We start from the raw sequence: 18,915 nt of genomic DNA on the forward strand, positions 1-18,915 counted from the left end.
TTTTTTGTTAACGCAGAAATTTTATCTGTGTGGGATGTTAAAAATGGCCATGTGTTGCATGGATTGTTATTCACTAGGTTTTTAACCAGTAAATCCCGCATTATTCCATGTTAGGGGTCACGTAATAATTAGCTGAAATAAATTAAACCAGGCGAGATAAATATTTGTCAATACTTTTGACGGCTGAATCCGTAACAGTTTGGTTTTATTTGAATTTCGCGTATCAGAAATAATAAAAAATATGGTGAAAGACCAGTGATACAGCATTGCATAACAAAAACATTTTGAAATCGCATCAACAACACGATGTATTCTTGACGTCTACCTCAACATCATGTTTTTGTTATTTCTGAATGTTGCAATCGCGTGATATTTTTCGAGATGTTTTGGTTTCGAAGGTGTGGTTGTAAAATAAGTGTCGGTTTGGCGGGCAAATTCAAACTGGTGTGTGCGTCACGTGCCATCTATGAATCCGTTAACGCAAGACCTTGGCAACCGATCAGATCCGGGCATTACAGCTGGCGTTGATGAACTCGTTTGATGACGAAGTGTTGTTTTCGTTGCGAAGAAGTGCTCTAGGTGTTGTCTCGAAGGCGCCAGTGGCAGGTAGGTGTCCCACCTAGAGGTAAAAATCGCGAATTCGGCTCCGAAGGGCCACACGTCCGCCCCAGACGATTTCTCGTGTCTTTTCGCGGGTCGCGGGCATTTTAGGGTAGGGAGCTTCGTCGCTGTGATGTAGAATTTGTGGAAGGGGTGCTCATAGTGTATTCTGGTAGGATATATTCATCCCCACATTCTTCCTAAACCACCACCACTTCCCTCCACCACGTTAGACAACGTCATCGCCATAGATACGCCTTACTTCCACGACTTTGGATATTTCAGTGCAAGGTCGATAACCTAACGGAACTTTGTTCCTGCTTTTAACGGTACTTTTTTTGTGGGGCCCTCCACGAGGCACCCTTTCGACAATTCGACAACACCTGCTTGCGATAAAGGGCTTTATGTCGCGTCCTAATGGGGATTTTCATTTTATATCAAACAAACCAGCATTATTACTAGTAATTGGTTTTCTACATAATTGATTGTATTGCCGCATTTCTACCTTTAATTATACACAAAGCCTGACAAATTGTCGTCAACTGATGAAATTTAATCGCAAACTTACGCATGTTGTTACGTAACATTCACCATATTTTCCTTGAGCCATTTTCAAGGTCTGCAAGTGTTTTCTGCAATAATTTTATGTAAATTTGCATCTTTTTAGAAAACTGCGAAAGATGTTTCGGAATTGTCGAGGCCATCATCAACGTGTTTTTGTTTCATAGCCTTCTTTGTTTTCATAAAACTAGAGTTGACGTAAAAATACATGAAATGTTATTTTTGAGATATTTAAAAATAACAAACGTGTTTATGACAGTTTGATTATAATTGATAATTGAAAAAATAATACCACTTATATTGTTAATAGTTATTCTTGTATTTTATATGCGCAAAGCATAAAGTTGTGAAATAAATGATTGACGACCTTGAAATAGTGTATGTTATTATATTGTCAAGTTGGTGTTTGATAGATTTTAGTGATATTAAAATTACCAACACTAACAGAAATCAGAGGTGTAAAACAAATATCGATAAAAAAATAAATTACTTCTAATGAAGTAATGAACCAAGGTTTGAAGGAAGACAACAGGATGCAAAGTCGATTTAAATCCATTAATTATATGTCTTTTCTTAATTTTGTTTCTGTTAATGAATATGTACCTATTTGTTTTCTGAACCAACTTCTACTTTAAAAAATTACTGTTTTATTAATCAATTTTAAAAACTTAGATTTTCAAAATTTAGTGTATCAATCATCGTTTTCGTGAAAGTGGGTTTGTCTTGGTACTTGAGAATGTTTTTCTGAGATCGATAGGTACAAAAATTTGCAAAATTTGTTTGGGTCTGTTGCTACAATTTTTAGAAAAAAGAAAAAGTATTCTACAATCTGCTAATAATTTTCCAGAAAGATTATTAATATTTTTAATTATTAATTTGATACGTAATACGCTATTTGGTCTAAGAAATATTTTAATGAAAACTTAAAGATAAAACAATTCAGTAAAATCAACTTTAAGTCTTTGTTTTTCTGTACATTTCTTAGTTATAACATCGCTGAATTATCCAGTTATTTACTCCATTTTCTACCTCCCACTTGTGATTTTTCTCCCACTTTACCTCCACGTTCGCTCCTCCTTTTTTTCTAAGTTGTATTCGTTATCTCAAGATTAGTTGATACAATTTCATTCGCTCATTACTTGTCTTTGTAGACGGATATTTTTTATTATTAACAAAAGAATGGTTCAATGACAGTTATTAATAACGGAATTTCCTTGCCCATGTTTTGTTATAAATTAAATATTAAAAAAGGAGTTTTCAAGCCAGGTCATTACAAATGATAAAGTGTAGGTAATCTAAATTAATTATTGTTTGTTGAAACAATTTAATACGTGACTTGTTCATAAATTTAATTTGTCATTAGTGTGTTCTTTTTTCTCACTTATTCTGTTGTAAACTTCCAGTTATGCTCAAGTGAAAGTTTTCTTACTCGAGCTATGCAACTTTTTTATTCCGTTATTTTATTGTTCTGCACTACTAAGCAGATATTTGGTTAAATTATATTGTAGACTAGTTTACATTAATAATGTCTGAGTAGCGGGGATAATAACTACTATTCAATTACATACAATTTATTCTGTTTACTAATTTATTTGTCGCGTTCCAAACTTTTTCAGTACTCACTGGTAATAAAACTCCAACTTTAGTCACCTTTCTGGGGGCTGAATTGATGTCATTATGTCATTGCCTCCTACAGAATATTTTTTTCTAATCCTAGAAGGATTTCTCAAGGATAATTTGTCCTTTTATTTCAAACAATAGACCAATCGTTGCGTAAGTCATTAAATAGCGGAAAATCAAAAATTAATAATTCTCAACGTTAAAATTTAATTAGTCTCTCCAATTATGATAATGGCTATGACGTTCGTTCCAAAAACCACTAATTGGTGCAAAAATAAACCGATTCTCTAATAATGGATAGTTGTGTTGTGATTACATCATAATTTGAGACCGGCGCTTCTGCTAATGCACACGAGATAAACCAGATCTACCCAAACGCCTTTTAATTGTCTTTACTTCACTGTTACTTCTTTGGTCCGTTTTTGTCAAAAACCCAGTACCAGGTCGAAAGAATCCAATGTTGTTGTATCAGATGTGTACAAATCCCCGTCCAAAGTCGCCTTGAACTGAATCCATACTAATGGTATTTCTCTCCCATGAAGAGGGAAATCGCACCATCTCGCAGACTTCATCCCGGATGATAAAAAGCAGAAGTAAAAGTGTTGTGCGAATATACATTTCTCTTATAGACTTCTCACCATCAAACGCAATAGATAAAGATAACCTGCATACTGGTCGTAGGTGAAAGTATTCTAAAGTAGGTAAATGGGTTGACATCCCCACGGTAGATTTCTCTATCACCATCTCAGTTCAGCACTATACCAACAGGTGCACCAGAAGAGAACGGAACGAGGTCACATGATCGTTTTCTACAACGATACCCCACTTTCCAAATTGTTCTTCTGCCACTCTTCGCGGTGTCTACCACTCTGCACCTCATGTGCACGGTTTTGATCCACTCTACCCCGGCATTTCATCCCCTCTTGGGACGTGGTGGCACTCCCAAGGACACACTTGTCAAATTTTAAAGTTTGTTTGGGGTTTTTCGAAGCGGGAAAAGTTTGTGATTTGATTTTGTGCAATTCTTTTGTGATAGTATTTTTTAGGTAAGATTTTTGATTATTTTATTTTGTTTAGTGCTGGTACTTTTCAAACTGATCCTCGTGGTTACCCCTTCCATGGGTTGGGGATTGGTAGTAGAAAGGGTAAATTGATGTAATTTTGTATCGGTAATTAAATCATAAAACACTGGTTTTTAAAAATTTTACTGAAATGCTACGATGGTCTGGTGAACATCGTGCCTGTGGTACAACATTAATAAAGGACAGTCACCTTTGAAAAATAACACACTTATATTTATAAAGACCTGCACATGAAATAAAATTTATTCCAATTATTTTATTTTATTTATGCATTCAGTCGTTTTTTACCTTATTTTTAGTTTTAATTATTTTTTTAAAGGTAAGGTCAAATTTTACATTTGAAATAGTCGAACATGGTAATTTGCTCAAAACGATACCGTAGGAAGTTTGCAGTAATTTTCGTAAATTCTACACCAGCGGAGCCCAAAAATTCATGGCTTATTAATGTTAAGTTAACCAGAATTTTTCGGTCATCAACTCGTCTAAAACTTGAGATCAAAGCAAATATTTGGTACATAAAAAAATTCTGCTTTAAGATTGTGTGGCAACAAATTAAATTATATATACCTACATTTTTTTTTTCATTAAAATGTTTTTCTTTTAGATTTAAAAATCAAAATGTTTCAGTTATATTTTTCAGTTATACATTTGCAATAAATTGTAATTGTTTTATGATTATTTTGCATTCATAATAAGGGATTTAAGTAGTATTCATTTTATGAAAATAACCGCTCTGTGTAATGAAGAAATAAAGACCTAATACCTAATTAATTTATTTTGGAGTTAATATTTCAATGTAAACGTCATCTTGAAAGATTGAAATTAGTTAAATTTTGAATTTTTTTTTTTTTCTTTAAAGACTTATTTTTTATTCAGTGATGTCTCTTCTACACTTTTGTGAGTTTTGATGTGGATTTATTTGACCTTCAGCTCTCACAATAATTTAGAATACATGCAAGAAGATTTAAAAAAAATTTTTTTTATACCTATGTGAATTTTACTTTTTATTGTTTATAAAGGACATTATAGTCTAGCGTTTATTTTAAATATTCAAAATTAAAAAGTTATAATTAAACTTTAAATGATTACTCATATGCCATCACCTGTTTTAGTTACGATAAAATTTCAACACTTCTTAACCAGTAATTCCTTTTAAACACGACAAGGAATATGAGTGATTAAAAAACGTACGAATCAAGAGTGACTTTATTAGAAATTTTTACTTTTTGTGAGCACAATAATAAGTAATTAAACAGTTTTGTTTATTTTTTAGGTATTACATTATTTAATTGGAAAACTTGAATCTGAAACATTTTCAGAGTGAATCACTGTCCATTGTCTCTTTATAAACCATTCATGCGTAACATGCTTACGTTTTTGTACCAACACGAATACCCAATATTGTACAAAAATTTTACAATGGCGCAAAATATCCCAGTTTGATATGCCACTGAACTCACTATTAACATCGATTTAAGGTCACCTCATAGAAAGGTCTCGCGAACCTTGTACAATTACTCAACGCTTCAACACTATTAAATCTCTTCTAGGTGAAATATGAACTTCCCCACGTTTGGTGTGGGCGTTCCCTTATCGGCCGCCCTTCCCGTGGCTACCCAATTCTCTGCTGGAAAAATCACCCAAAGTGTTACAACTCCCAACGGACAAGTAGTCGGTGTGCTTCAAGGAGGAGAGAATGGCGTTCACTACATCAGGCCTTTGGACGCCAATGCTTTCGCAACAGCAACCACTCAGGGGCAAAGCACGGGCCCGACGCAAACCCTCATCACGTTACCTATTACAATGCCAGGGGCGAAACCTGGAGACCCCCAACAGCATGTCCAAATTCAAGTCGTAAATCCCGTACAGACTCAGGTATTTGATGTAAGTGTGAGGAATCGACAAAAGTATATTTAATAATGCGATTGCAGACTTTCGGACAAGGTGCGACAGTGTTGACGGTGGCGTATAACCCCAACCAGGAGGGGGGCATCCAAATTGTAAGTATTGTAATAATTTAAAAAATTGGGAAGCTAAGGAAGTGATTAAGGTGGATGGCCAGAATGGAATTACCGAAGGGATGACGGTTGTAGCCGCTCTTCAGCCCCAAGACATCCAATTGATCCAAGCCGAACCTGACAAAAACAATAAAGACGCGGCAACCCCCGTTGCTTTAATAAAAAACGAAATGGCCAATAAAGAGGAGGAGAGTAGCGAAGCTGGAACTTCCATAGCTGCTATCCCCGCCCAATATTTACAAAATGCTAGCGTCCAAGAATACCTACAAAAGATGCAACAACACAGCACGTTACCTTTAAGTCTTCAACAATTTCTAAAATTTAATAACCCGGAAATTAAGCGGGAACAAATCACCGATGAGGGTGTAATCGAGACGATTAATATCTCAACCGATGATCAAGAGCAACTTATTTTGAACGAAGTCGAAGGCGAGATGGAAACCGAAGAAAGCGCCGATGATCCAGACAAGGGAAAAAAGAAGAAGAAATACAAGAAAAAACCACCGAAACCGAAGAAACCCAAGCCGGGACAAGTTCACATCGCTACTGCTTTAGACGGTACAACACTCTTTTGTTGTCCGGAGTGTCACATGGCGTACCCCGAGAAAGAATTATTGGAACAACATTTAGTAGGGCATAAAATCGAGCGGAGGTTTATTTGCGATATCTGTGGCGCTGGTTTGAAACGAAAAGAACATTTAGAACGTCATAAGTTGGGGCATAATCCGGAGAGGCCGTTCGTTTGTTCGGTTTGCATGAAAGGTTTTAAAAGGAAGGAACATTTAAATCTTCATTTTGTTATTCATTCGGGAGAGAAAACGGAAATTTGTGGGGAATGCGGGAAAGGGTTTTATAGGAAGGATCATCTGAGGAAACACGCGAGATCTCATGTAACCAGAAGAGCGAAAGAGCAAGCTGAAAGGAATCAGAATATTCTGATTAAGGAACCGACTACACAAGTCACAATACAGGTCAGTTTACGCGAGGTTTAAAGATTTGAAGTAAATTTTTGAATTGCAGGTCCCTACGTCTCAAATGCAGATTCCTGTTCAGATACAGGTGCCCCAACACCACATCCAAGTTACCGCGAATTCGGAAGAAGACGGCAATCAAGTTAGTACGGTGGTCTTGCCAACTGCGTCTGAAGGGATTATGTTGCCCCAGAACTAAACTAGTAAATAAGTACTATAAGTGATCTTAATGAACATTGTTAAACATTTTTATAATGTATATATTATATGGACATACATATTCATATTTATTCTCTATATTTACCGATGTGTAGTTTGTTAAATGCTCCACAACGTGATCATGATCTGAAAGAATTGACACGTGAATCAATCATGTTTTCTTGTTGGTCTGAATCGAGTTTTTATTTATTTTATTTTTATGTTCTGTTCTTTATTTTTATTTATTCAGTATTATGGTTAGCAGACTAACGCTTGAATCAGTTGCAATACATTGAGAAGTACAAACGTACAATTCATTCTGTTTTTAACCAAAGGTTATTTCTTTCTCTAAAAGACACCCCGCCTCTCTGTACGTGGAACCAGATAATGTTATTTTGTACAAAATGATTTAGTTTAGTTGGTTTTGGGTTTAATCTAATTTGTAAACTTTGAGCAATGTATCTGTAGTTCGCTTTTGTTTCTGGGAAAGTTGGAAATATTTATATTTACGATTTATATTAATTTTAGTAATAAACTCTCCACGCGTTGTTTACTTAACAAATTTTTGTTTTAAAAAATTAGAGAGTTTACTACCAGCTATGTCACTGAAGACTGCGTGTAAAATTTGAATAATTCAATTCGGACTCTTGATTGTGATCCATATGTAGGACGTAATTTAGTTTCACAGGAAGTTGAAACTTGGGAACGAATGTTGAAATTTACTGTATTTTTTTATACTACTGACATTTAATTACATTACATAAAAATAAAGATGTTTTTTTCTTAAATTTGGCGTCGTGTTTTATGAGAGGGTAAGTTTCCCGCCTTGATTCAAAAAACAACCCTTGCTCCCCAACCCTTCAATAATGACAGACAGAATGGCGAACATCGAGGTTTTGTAAATGTTTGATCGCGTTAGCAATATTACTCAATTACTTTCGATTTCTGACTGGAGTTATGGTAAGTCCGTTTCTGCAAAAAACGAGTATTTGAAAATATTGATTTTTTTTGAAGTTTTTTAAATTGATTTTTCAGACAATATAAAACCGGGATTCAGGATGAATTTCACACCGTTCGGTGGTCATTTCCCCACAGCCATCCCCACGATTCACCAATTCGCGGCAAAGTTTTCTCAAGAAAACAATTCCGCATCTCTGTGCCCAACTCAGGAGAACAACAGCAATAGATACACAGCTAATGGGGTACCTTCGTTCACTCAACATCACCCCCCGACTCAACAACAAATGATCAACACCACTAAATATCAACCTAATTACATGAACCAATCGATTTACCACCAAAACAACGTTCGTCAAGAGAAACGACAGGGTTATGAGCACCAAGAGTTGGCTCAGGAATTATGTGCCGCTATGTTAAATCCACAGCCAGACAAACAAGATAAAGTTAGTTCCTAGATGTACGTTTTTTTATCATTTCTAATTCAACTTTCTGCAGAGTAAACAGGAAACTCAGGAGAACAATCGTCAACCGCACCAACAACAACAAATCCAAACGAATCAACAACAACCAGCGACTTCGATGCCCTCGACATGGCAATCCCTGGCGACTCCGGGCTCGACCGTCGCCGACTACTTGTCCCACTTGCCGGCATCCACGCTGCCTTTAAGTCTGCACCACTTCCTCAAATATTCCGCCGAAACAATCAAGAAGGAAAGTGCCCAACAGGAGCCCAACCCCAACATCCTGCCCCCACAACCAACTTCGAATAATCTGCCCAACACTGCTCAAACCCCGAAGAAGAAAAAGAAGAAAAAACCGGAGAAGGAGAAGAAGCCGAGGCCCAAACCCGGCGAAATCCGCTTGACGACAGCTCTGGACGGCTCGACGCTCTATTGTTGTCCCGAGTGCCACATGGCGTATCCCGAGAAGGAGCTCCTGGAGCAGCATTTGGTGGGGCACACTCTCGAGCGCAGATTCGTGTGTGATATTTGCGGGGCCGGCTTGAAACGCAAAGACCACTTGACGAGACACAAGCAGTCGCACAACCCCGAGCGGCCCTACGTGTGCACCGTGTGTCTCAAAGCCTTCAAGCGGAAGGAGCAGTTGACTCTGCATTTTGTTATACATTCGGGGGAGAAGAGGCATATTTGTACCGAGTGTGGCAAGGGGTTTTACCGGAAGGATCATCTGAGGAAGCACACAAGGTCGCACATTGCGAGGAGAGTTAAGGCTGAGCTCTCGCAACAAGGCAATTCGCAAACGCTGCAACTGCAAATGGCAGCTCCGGCGACTAGTAATACAGTCAGTCAAGGTATACTCTCGTAATTATTTGGTTTTGGTTTGAAAAGTTTAAGATATCCAAGAATTTTGATTGTTTTATTGGCTGTGAAAATTAACAATAAAATTAAACTGGGAGGTATTGGAATTGTTGGAATCAAAATTTTGGGGGTATTGTTGGGTATTTTAAACTTTGATATATACAGAGTGATACTAGTCATTCCATTGGTTTTTTTCTGTCAAAACTCTACCTCACACATATTGTGCTTGTTTATTGTGATAAAATTTACAACTCTGTATATATGTCGAAAGTCGGTTGTTTTACAAAATTTGCTTTAAAGGAATAGTACAAAAAGAGATTGTTATTTGTTGTTTCGTTTAGTCTTTGTGTTTATTTTTTGTTCAAGATGCAGCACATATTTAGGGCGGTTTTGCTGCAAATTTTATATTTTATAAAAATTTGTTTAGGTTTAAAACGAAAAACGAGTATTATTTGCCAATGTAATGATAAGCAATTGAAAGTCTGCCATTTGTAAATTTTAGATTTTCAGGACGAGGCTTTATAAAATTTGCACTATTTTAGGCGTAGGAGTTATTGTGATTTGCAAACATATTGATATTGTGTTAAATTTATATATTTCGGTACTATTAACTAAGGAACGAGTATAACAAAAAAATATTTTGTAAGGCAGAAAATTTATGAAGAGTGTTTATATAATTAAGCATGTATGTATATGGAGAAATATTTGTATGGATTTAATATCTATTTTTAATAGTTTTAATAATCCAAATTTCCAAATTGTGTTTTCCGAAAGCAATAAAGTCAATCTCAGAGTATTCCACTTATTGCTAATTTGCATTGAAAATTTTATTTTGGCGATTTACATAACCAATACCGTATTATGTATTTAGACTAGAATAACTGCGTTTTTTGTGAAATATAGTTGTGTTGTATTTTTTGAAACAAGATACTCAGCAGAAATATTTTAGTATGTAACACAACAATAAAAAATAGTACAAATATGTATGCCATATAATCTTAAGCTAAGTCAAAGTACATGTCTATACTGAAAATGAAATAAGTTTATTAGTGATTAGTTACAGAAAGAATTTACACTTTTCCAAATTCAACTTGGGACAATCTAATTTCATTCATTTCGACGTTTTAATCAATTAGTGTTTCTGTTTAAAGTGTAAATACTTTTTTGTACTGCTTGTAGCCCAGAGCTTCCCATGTATTTGCTTTATTATGTACTGAAAATAAAAACTTATCATAAAATGGATTTTTGTTAAAGAGCATAATTACATTTTGTTAGTTTTGACATTAATAAAAAATGAAAAACAGACCAACATAATAGTGGGTATATTAAAATACGAGTTTCAAAAGACATCTATTTAAGGTTCAAACTATACTTTTTTAGAAGTATCGCAAAGCAACTTGCGAAAATGTAATAGTGGTTGCATCGAGAATTTGGTCAGGCTCATTACTTCTCGTAAATCATCCTGTATATTGCTGGTTGTATAACACACTACCATATCTTGCATATTAATTCCGGAGATTTTTTGTTTGAGAAGTAACTTGTGAAGTTTTATTAAGAGCACATAAGATGGAAGTTATTTTAGCAAAAGTTTGAATTTCTAAAGAGAAAATTCTAAAGCGAGTTTAGTAATTTTTTTATAATAACGGTTGCCGATTTTGATACGCAGCTGTCATCTGTCATTTAATTTTTAACAGTTAGGCGCCTTTTTGTGTCATTCATAATTATAAAACTTTGTAAAAATCTGTTAATAACAACACAGTGTTATCTTTTTATATTTTTGTTAAGAATTGGTGTTTTTTTGTTGTTTGCAGTAACCGGACGTTGTGAGAGGTGAGTTATTTTGAGGCATTTTTCCATTTAACAAAGTAAGGTTAAGGTAACATTGGAAATATTTATTTCGCAAAATATATACAACTAGGCTTTAATAATACAAAGCGAGCAAAGGCAAGCAGCTCTAACAGTAAAAAATATAAATATTATAAAATATAAACATATGCAGGCATTTTCGAAGGCAATTATTGCGCATTTTCTGGTTAGGCACCCTAACCTCAAAATTTGATTATTTTATTGCTCCCGTTTTGCCAATAGTGTACAAAATTTACAAATAGATCGAATTGATTGTAATTAAAGGATTTAACAACAACTTGCAACGAGTAGCGAACAACCAGTTTTGATTGTGATAAGAAGCGTGTCCACAGTTGACCATGCTTAAATTATTACATTGGACGGCTTCTTAGCATTGCGTCTAATGCTCGATGCGGAAATCAGCAATCGCACATGGACATTTATTACAAAAATCACGTTTAGGTTTTCGATGCAAGCAATTTCTCGATTTTGGGATTGTTGGTTAGTTTGTACTGCACGAATTCCTGATTACAATTACTCGTTATTGCTCAGTTAATCATGCTGGAAATGGGGTTGAACCTCATTATTTTCGATAACAGAATCCACAAAACGGAGGTCATTACGCATAACATGACGCCTCCCCATCCCAGGTCTAACGACCAGGACGTCGTAAAAATGCGAGCAGGGAGTAATTCATTCACCCCTCGGCCGCCCAGTGGGCTAACCACCCCGTCAACGGTGCCATCCGAGTCGATATCCGCAGTTTTGCCATGTAATCTCTTAAAATGTATTATTGTTAAGGTGAAAAGTGCGAACGAGCCCGCTAGGAGATACATGACTCCGGTGACCAAAACGGCGCTTATCTGGTGCTGGAAAACGCCGAATGCGCCCACGAGAGCGGCACTTCCCAGGACTATCAAGCAGACCAAGGCGCAAGATATTGATAAATTCTGCATTCCTGAAATTATGATTAATAAAATAAATTAAATTTGAAACGGGTTTGGGGGTTTACTGTGTTGCCAGTCGCCGCGTGGCTCGTAACCTTTGATACCGTCGATTCCGCCGGAGAGGTAGTTTACGCAGGGTTGAACCGATGGAAATCCCACACGACCCAACAATGATATTTCTTCCTCTGGAAAGAACAATTTATCACATTGCAAAGATGAAATACTGCGATTTTTATCCATAACACCACTGAGAGACGGCCAGTACATTCATCACAATTTTATATTCCTAGTAATGTGAAAAAAATTGTGAATAAAAATATGTACTCGTATTTTCCTGAGCGAGGTGCAACGATTTTGTTTGCCATCTATTATGGTTGGGATAGTCTTGAACCCTCGCTACTAAATAAATATTTGATATCGATTAGAACAAGTCTTGTCACGTGACAGAAATGTTTATAGAATGATGTCGATAACTAAAACTGCTTTTTTTAAAGATGATTATTATTACAATAATAAATAAAACACTGAGCTGAAAGTGTTTCGTGGTTATACTATTATATTCTTTAACCAATTGTTTCAATTCATGGCAAAATGCCAGTTATAAAAACATTCATAAGTTATCTTGAAAGTCTTTTAGTCTGAAGCCATGTTTTGAAGGGTCAAAGCCCTGTATTTAGACTGCATAAATAGAGCAAACTATTTGTTTATGAGCTAAATTAGATTGAATATTATCAAAAGTCTTGATTAAAAACTAGAAAAAAATGGAATTTGTTTGTGTAAGTAGAGTAAAAAAGTCAGTAATTTACTTAGTTAGGTTTTTAATTGACAAAAACATTTGTCTGGTCAGAAATAAAAAAAAAACAGATTTCTGTCTTCCTTCGTATCCATTTCATTCGCACTGACAGCAGCAATGATATTTCTGGCAAATCCCACGGGATCAAAGAAAATATTCCCGTTTCTTGTTTACACTTTTGGAAGCATACGATTTCATAGCAGTGGTTGCTTTATCATTATTTCAAGAGGTGAATTTTTGATGCCGCGTATAAAATGTTTCGTGAATTGTCTCGAAAAGCTGATTTCAGCAACGTTTTAATCTTAGTCTTTGTGAATTATTTCATCAAATGCGGAAAGTAGAAGATCGTAAATTTTAACACGTAAAAGTCGAGGTTTACAGATTTGAATTACAGTCCGGTCGCGTTTGCAAAAGTAATTATTTAGGGATTCAGGAAAGATTTATTTACGTTTTTTGACCGGTATAGGGGAGTTTTAGCCGTAACCAACAAGATATATCGAATAATAAATTGTAGATTTTGTGATGACCTACAGTTTAACATAAGTTGGTGGAAACGTACCGAAGGAGGAAAGATGGTAATCCGATTAAATCATCTTGTGGTGTAAATCCTGCGAACTTTCTAGTTAGTCCTGATGGAATTAAGTGATTTAGTTGCGAACTTCTAGTTGCAACATAAATCTTCAGTTATTAAGGATACATACTTTGTATTGATTTTTTTTAAGTTGCATCAGTTTGTTAGCGGGGTAGGATTAAAAAAAAAAACACGAATATATAATTATAATAGGAGCTTTACAAGGTTATTTATCATTTTCTGTTTGCTTTTAGAAAGTTCAGGAATAATAATAATTAATTGGTTTTGGATCTATCTTGTTTTGTAACCACGGTTGAGAATGAGGACGTGTGTACAGAACATTTTTTTACAAGGGACGGTGGTTTTCAACGTAATTTCACATAAATATTTTATTAACGAAATTCACAAAGGTTACGTGTTTGAAATACAAGGTTGTTGATTTCATATTATTGATGAATTTGTTATGTCGTCAGAAACATCAATATATTGATTTAATCTGTGCTTCTATGACTTTTTTTTGTACAGATTTTTTAATATGTGGGCCAACTAGAATTGGATCTATGCTTGAAGCGTTGAGCTTAAAATATTATTCGTGATTTCATCAACAGCTCGGTTATTTCCTTTAATTACGCCTCATAAATCCCCCACGCGAAAATTCTATCTGCTGTTGTGGCAAACCAGCCTTTCAGTCTGTGATTAATTTTTGTATTGAAATCAGCGACCGCATGATTGATGTTTTATTGATTAATAATAAAGAAGGTTCTTACCGGTTAAGCTCACACAGAGTGTCCAAATACCCCCGTGCATCGGCACCAGAAAGGCCACTATTTTGTCTCTTTCGTCATTGGTGGAAACTCTGGCAACGACCCCATCTAAAAGCCATCGCAGTCTGACCGAACTATTGGCTAAATGTTCCAAAGCTGTGCGGTCCCACGTTACCTCTTCCCAATGATCGGTCATAATGGCCGCACACAACATCCCCGTGGCACAAGTTGTCAATAGTAGTGTCCCCAAGAGGAAAAACACGCTCGGGTGGACGCTGCAGTTCCATCCCGAATCGTCTTCGGGATTATTAGGCCTCTGAAAGTTTTTTAATTTGATTTTGAAAACTTTTAGGAAAGTTATAACGAAATGTCGCGATGTCAGCTGAACATTTCTTTTTTTACAATTTTTTATTTTGGGTAGAACATGCTCTATAGTTTAATGACTGGTATTAAATTGAATGTAAATTTTATTCATCTCCCAACCTTTTAAAAGTATTGATCGCTTGGGAAAGTAGATTATTGTCTGCATATTTTTGAATTCATTTTTAAATTTTGCATGTTTATTACCATTTGTACTGACTGAAGAAATAATTATTTTAAATGTTATTCTTGCAAAAGGGTGAAAAGGGGTTTAATCGAACAGTTTGTTTTTTAGAGAACCGATGCATAAAATTGGGAATAGATAGGGAATAGCAAAAATGGTCAAAATTTTAGTCTGAAAACTTTGTAGATTTTGTAATATACCTCCTTCATGATAAATATGCTTTATAACTGTCACAACTGTGAACTTTTTAAGTTTTAAATTTGAAAGACAAGCAATTATTTTAGACAACTTAACTTGTGTTAAAATCATAAAAAATTGTTATGTTATCTATTTCCGACTCTTTTTCTAATTTATTAAGGGAAACTCACCCAACCCGGTTCCTCAGTTTCAGTATTCTCCATCAAAGTGTCGCAATCGACTATGAGGAGATCGTATTCTTGTTGGTGCTTCAGTTTGATGGCGTCCTTGACGAACTGGAAGAAGTATTTTAAGGATTGAATGGTTGATGTTTGTTGCGAAAGAGGGTTATAAAGTATTGGAAGTTTATCTGTTTTATTAGGTCCAGAAGTGGCGATGATCCTTATTTTTTTTTTTCACGTTATTGACGAACTTGTGGGCGAAATCGATTTGTATAGTTCTTCGTTTGGAGGCATGTCAAGGTCTAAACGACTCAAATGGGGTAACACGCCCTCGGTTGACGGTATCGTGATTATTATAATTCCAGTTCTAGGACGCCACGATGTATGTCACCTGGAAATGCCGAGTGGTACAAATTTTGGTTCGGGTTCACAAAATTTATTTTTTACAATTGAGGAGCAGACTTTCAAAATGCAGTTTGTCCATGTTTTTATGAATTGAGATAAAGAAAGATAAAAGAAGGACAGTTTTTGTTCTCTCCTGAAAAAATGCAAATTTGGACAACCTGCTTTTTGAAAGTCTGCTTCTCAATTGTATTATTAAGCAGTTAATAGAAAATGACGTAGTTTTCAAGGTACATTTCCGTCAACAGGGTTGTAAAATTGACTATTAATCTCCCTAGTCATATAATTTTTAATGAATTCAATCATCTATTTTTGTCGTCTCAACTAATGGGTTTGGGATTAATTAAATATTATAACGAGTACCTATAACAATTAGTTTCACTTCGGTTTTTGATAACGTTTTGTTCTCTATTTAAATCACTAACTCTTTGTATTATAAAAATCGTTATACTTATAGATTTTCGTTTCGCGATGAAGTAAGAGAAAATTTACAATATTTCCACCTGAAGGGTAATCAATCATGGATGATGGAGGATGTTTATCTATTAAAAATCTAGAATATAAATCAGCATTTACTAAAATAATTTTTTTATAACATGAATTACTAACGAAATGAGTTGTTACATTTGCGGAATTATAGGAAATGCCAAAGTGCTACAATTAAATTATGAATGTATTGCTGACAAGGGGTAACAAGTTGCTTCTGAAGTCTTTTAAAGGGATTAAGTTTTCTTTGGGTTGCGTCCAATAAGATTTTTGGAGCGGAATATTAAAACTGCTGACAGTAAAAGCACTCCTTTATTGCTGCAGTTTGTTGAAATAATTTGAATATTTTCAGATGTTGGTGTAGAATATTTCAACCTATTACATTAAGTATATCGAGCTCTTAAATTTAGATTACTTCCACCCCGCACCATTTAATTAAGTATTAATTGAAATTTATGTTCTAAGGAGAATATTATACGAGCTTTGCGGGCTTCCTATGAACTTTGAAGTTCAAGTCAAATATTAATTTCATTCAACCCCGTAACAATCCGCGACAGCTAGATTCTAATTTTATCCACGGTTTTTACGATAGTATTTTTGAAGCGGCGATACATTTCTTGAGTTTTTCTAACATACGATGAGCGGGAAACCAAGAGCATTTGCATGTAACTTATTTTCCCAAGGGTGTACAACTTCATTTCCGGTAATGCAAAATTACGAGGTTTCGCACCCGACTGAAAAACAATCTGTTTTTGCGGTCGAAAATCCATAAATTTTCTTTCAACGGAAAATTGATTCAGAATAAAATCATCTTACCTAGTGGAACGTGATTCGAATTTGATTACAATCCCAATAATACAAATATAAAATAATTATTTTTTACGAAAGACACAGTTAATTTGAATTAATTGACTTGGAATTTTCGGTTCACAGTTTGAGCGTCATGTTCGAATAAATTCTATAAATTGTGCGTCTCACGCAACACGATTTTTCACATTTCTCATTGCAATCCTAGGCAAAGGCCAAAGCACTACTGCTTTGCCGCGTTGCGTATCCTGTGGATGTCTGTTTTGGACGTCGATACGACGCCGACGCCGTCTAACAAGGGTCATTAAAATCATTTTTCAACCCGCTTTTTTGGTGTTGACGAATTTTCCGCATCTCTTTTATTTTCGTTTACAAGCTTTTCTTATTTTTTTAATGACAATGTGAGTTATGGCCCGAAGAGAAAATTAATTTCACAGAACAGCGATAAGTCGAGAGACATTCTTATCGGATTTTTTGTCAAGCGGGAAAAAATCGTGGTTTTCAGTGATTCTTTAAACCACGTTCAAATCGTGTCGTTTTCTAACCTCATTGTTGCAAAGTAAGAAAACATTTGGGTGAATAAATTGTAATAAGCTAGGTTATTTTTTAGATGGCTGATGTTGCATTAGATCCTCAGAATTCCAACCCAAAAGAACTGTTTGGTCAAGGGGTTCGAGCTTACGTCTTGCAGGATTTTGAGACCGCTGTTCGGGCTTTCAGCAAGGCTAGTGAGCTTTTGGCCGCTGAGCATGGAAGCGATATTCATGATTCTCTCGGTGATGTTTATCTCTATTATGGCAAGTCTTTGTTAGAATTGTCGAGGAAAGAAAGTGGACCATTGGGAGATGGTGTTTTGAAAAACGTGGAAGAAGAGTCAGAGTCGGAAGAAGTGGAAGAAAACGAAGCTGGAGAGGAAGAGGAGACCAAACCAGTCAATGGAGAGGCGACCAAGACTGAGGAAAATAAAACTGAAGAAGAAACGGGTAAAAACAAACCATCAGCTGAAGGAGAAGGGGATAAAAAAGACGACAAACCATCAACTGAAGAAGAAACGGATAAAAAAGACGACAAACCACCGGCTGAAGAAAGTGGAAGTTCCGAAGAAAAGAAAGAAGGTTTGAAATAACAATAATTTTGCTTGATTTAGAATGTGTTTTTTAAGGTGAGGAAACCGAAGATGAGTTAACGGATCTTCAAGTAGCGTGGGAAGTCTTAGAATTAGCTAAACGTATTTTCACTAATCGGGGTACCGAAGGGAAGAAAAACCTAGCGGAAACTCTAATTGTTCTCGGGGAGATATCTCTAGAAAGTGGTAATTTTTCCTCGGCTATCGAAGACATGACCCAGGGACTAGAAATCCAAAAAAACATTTTCGGAAATGACAGTCGCACTATAGCAGAAACCTGTTACAAATTAGGAGGGGCGTACTCAACCAATGGCCAGATCGACGAAGCTGTCGCAAGTTTTAACTCTTCATACGAATATTTACAAAACAAAATCACCAGTTTGAAAAAAGATGAGAACAAAGAGTCCAATAGTGAAGAAATCGAAGAGCTCAATAGTCTTATTCCTGAAATTCAAGAAAAGATTGCTGATATGAAAAATTTGAAAAGCGAGGTATATTCTTTAGTTGAAAACGCCTGTAAATGTTAACTTGTATGAATAAATATTTTTTACATTTGTTTTTTCAATTTTTTTAATTTGTGAACACCTGTTTCAGATTGCTAATAAAGTGACCTCTTCTATTGAAGATGAGACTGCCCCAAAAACAAACGGGAATGCAGGAGCTTCGTCATCGAAACAAGTGAATGATATCTCCCATTTGGTAAAACGTAAGAGAAAGGAGGAAGAGCCCCAGGAAGAAAATCCAGCCAAAAGGCCTTCGCCCTAGACATTTGGTTTCAGCTAGGCATTAAAATTGAACTGTGTGTATTATATCTAGGTCAAGTTCGTATTGGTAATAAATTGTTCTTTGTGTTTCTCTTTTCTTACTTTAATAAATTATTTTTTCATAGCTAGTTTTTCTTTATGTTCTTTTATTTAAGTGCGGGTGGGAAAGAAAGACAAG

At 35.5% G+C, this 18,915-nt stretch overlaps 4 protein-coding genes across 11 annotated transcripts; 3 read left to right on the forward strand and 1 right to left on the reverse strand.

The window, feature by feature from the left end:
- The first annotated feature begins 454 nt into the window (after positions 1-454).
- Positions 455-7,838, forward strand: LOC123004353 (zinc finger protein 184-like). Of its 2 annotated transcripts, none has more exons than XM_044397584.1 (5): positions 455-606; positions 5,414-5,738; positions 5,795-5,863; positions 5,914-6,852; positions 6,902-7,838. In XM_044397584.1, exons 2-5 carry the CDS (start codon positions 5,421-5,423, stop codon positions 7,049-7,051), a joined length of 1,476 nt encoding a protein of 491 aa, XP_044253519.1. In that variant the 5' UTR covers positions 455-606; positions 5,414-5,420; the 3' UTR covers positions 7,052-7,838. The 2 variants fall into 2 exon arrangements, with proteins under 2 accessions (XP_044253519.1, XP_044253518.1); XM_044397583.1 differs by lacking the exon at positions 455-606 and adding an exon at positions 3,616-3,827.
- A 16-nt stretch (positions 7,839-7,854) lies between these two features.
- On the forward strand, positions 7,855-17,076 carry LOC123004354 (zinc finger protein 343-like). 6 transcript variants are annotated; one of them, XR_006412691.1, is made up of 6 exons: positions 7,855-8,010; positions 8,086-8,453; positions 8,506-9,322; positions 11,976-15,294; positions 15,353-15,472; positions 15,524-17,076. XR_006412691.1 is itself a non-coding variant. In XM_044397585.1 (4 exons), exons 1-4 carry the CDS (start codon positions 7,953-7,955, stop codon positions 11,999-12,001), a joined length of 1,269 nt encoding a protein of 422 aa, XP_044253520.1. In that variant the 5' UTR covers positions 7,855-7,952; the 3' UTR covers positions 12,002-15,526. The 6 variants fall into 6 exon arrangements, 2 of the variants coding, with proteins under 2 accessions (XP_044253520.1, XP_044253522.1); XR_006412690.1 differs by having other exon boundaries at positions 11,976-15,472; positions 15,518-17,076; XR_006412689.1 differs by having other exon boundaries at positions 11,976-15,472.
- Positions 10,885-18,861, forward strand: LOC123004355 (protein HGV2-like). Of its 2 annotated transcripts, none has more exons than XM_044397588.1 (4): positions 10,885-11,159; positions 17,458-17,962; positions 18,010-18,464; positions 18,568-18,861. In XM_044397588.1, exons 2-4 carry the CDS (start codon positions 17,458-17,460, stop codon positions 18,736-18,738), a joined length of 1,131 nt encoding a protein of 376 aa, XP_044253523.1. In that variant the 5' UTR covers positions 10,885-11,159; the 3' UTR covers positions 18,739-18,861. The 2 variants fall into 2 exon arrangements, with proteins under 2 accessions (XP_044253523.1, XP_044253524.1); XM_044397589.1 differs by lacking the exon at positions 10,885-11,159 and adding an exon at positions 17,267-17,406.
- LOC123004356 lies at positions 11,201-17,055 on the reverse strand. Its single transcript, XM_044397590.1, has 5 exons — positions 16,857-17,055; positions 15,162-15,543; positions 14,253-14,565; positions 12,187-12,306; positions 11,201-12,132 (listed from the first exon to the last, which is right to left on the reverse strand). Exons 2-5 carry the CDS (start codon positions 15,192-15,194, stop codon positions 11,723-11,725), a joined length of 876 nt encoding a protein of 291 aa, XP_044253525.1. The 5' UTR covers positions 15,195-15,543; positions 16,857-17,055; the 3' UTR covers positions 11,201-11,722.
- Positions 18,862-18,915: the final 54 nt, after the last annotated feature.

The sequence above is a fragment of the Tribolium madens genome, unplaced genomic scaffold, assembly GCF_015345945.1.
Source record: "Tribolium madens isolate multiple individuals breed KSU strain unplaced genomic scaffold, Tmad_KSU_1.1 Scaffold_1;HRSCAF=32;Tcas5.2_LG8, whole genome shotgun sequence".
NCBI lineage: Eukaryota > Metazoa > Arthropoda > Insecta > Coleoptera > Tenebrionidae > Tribolium > Tribolium madens.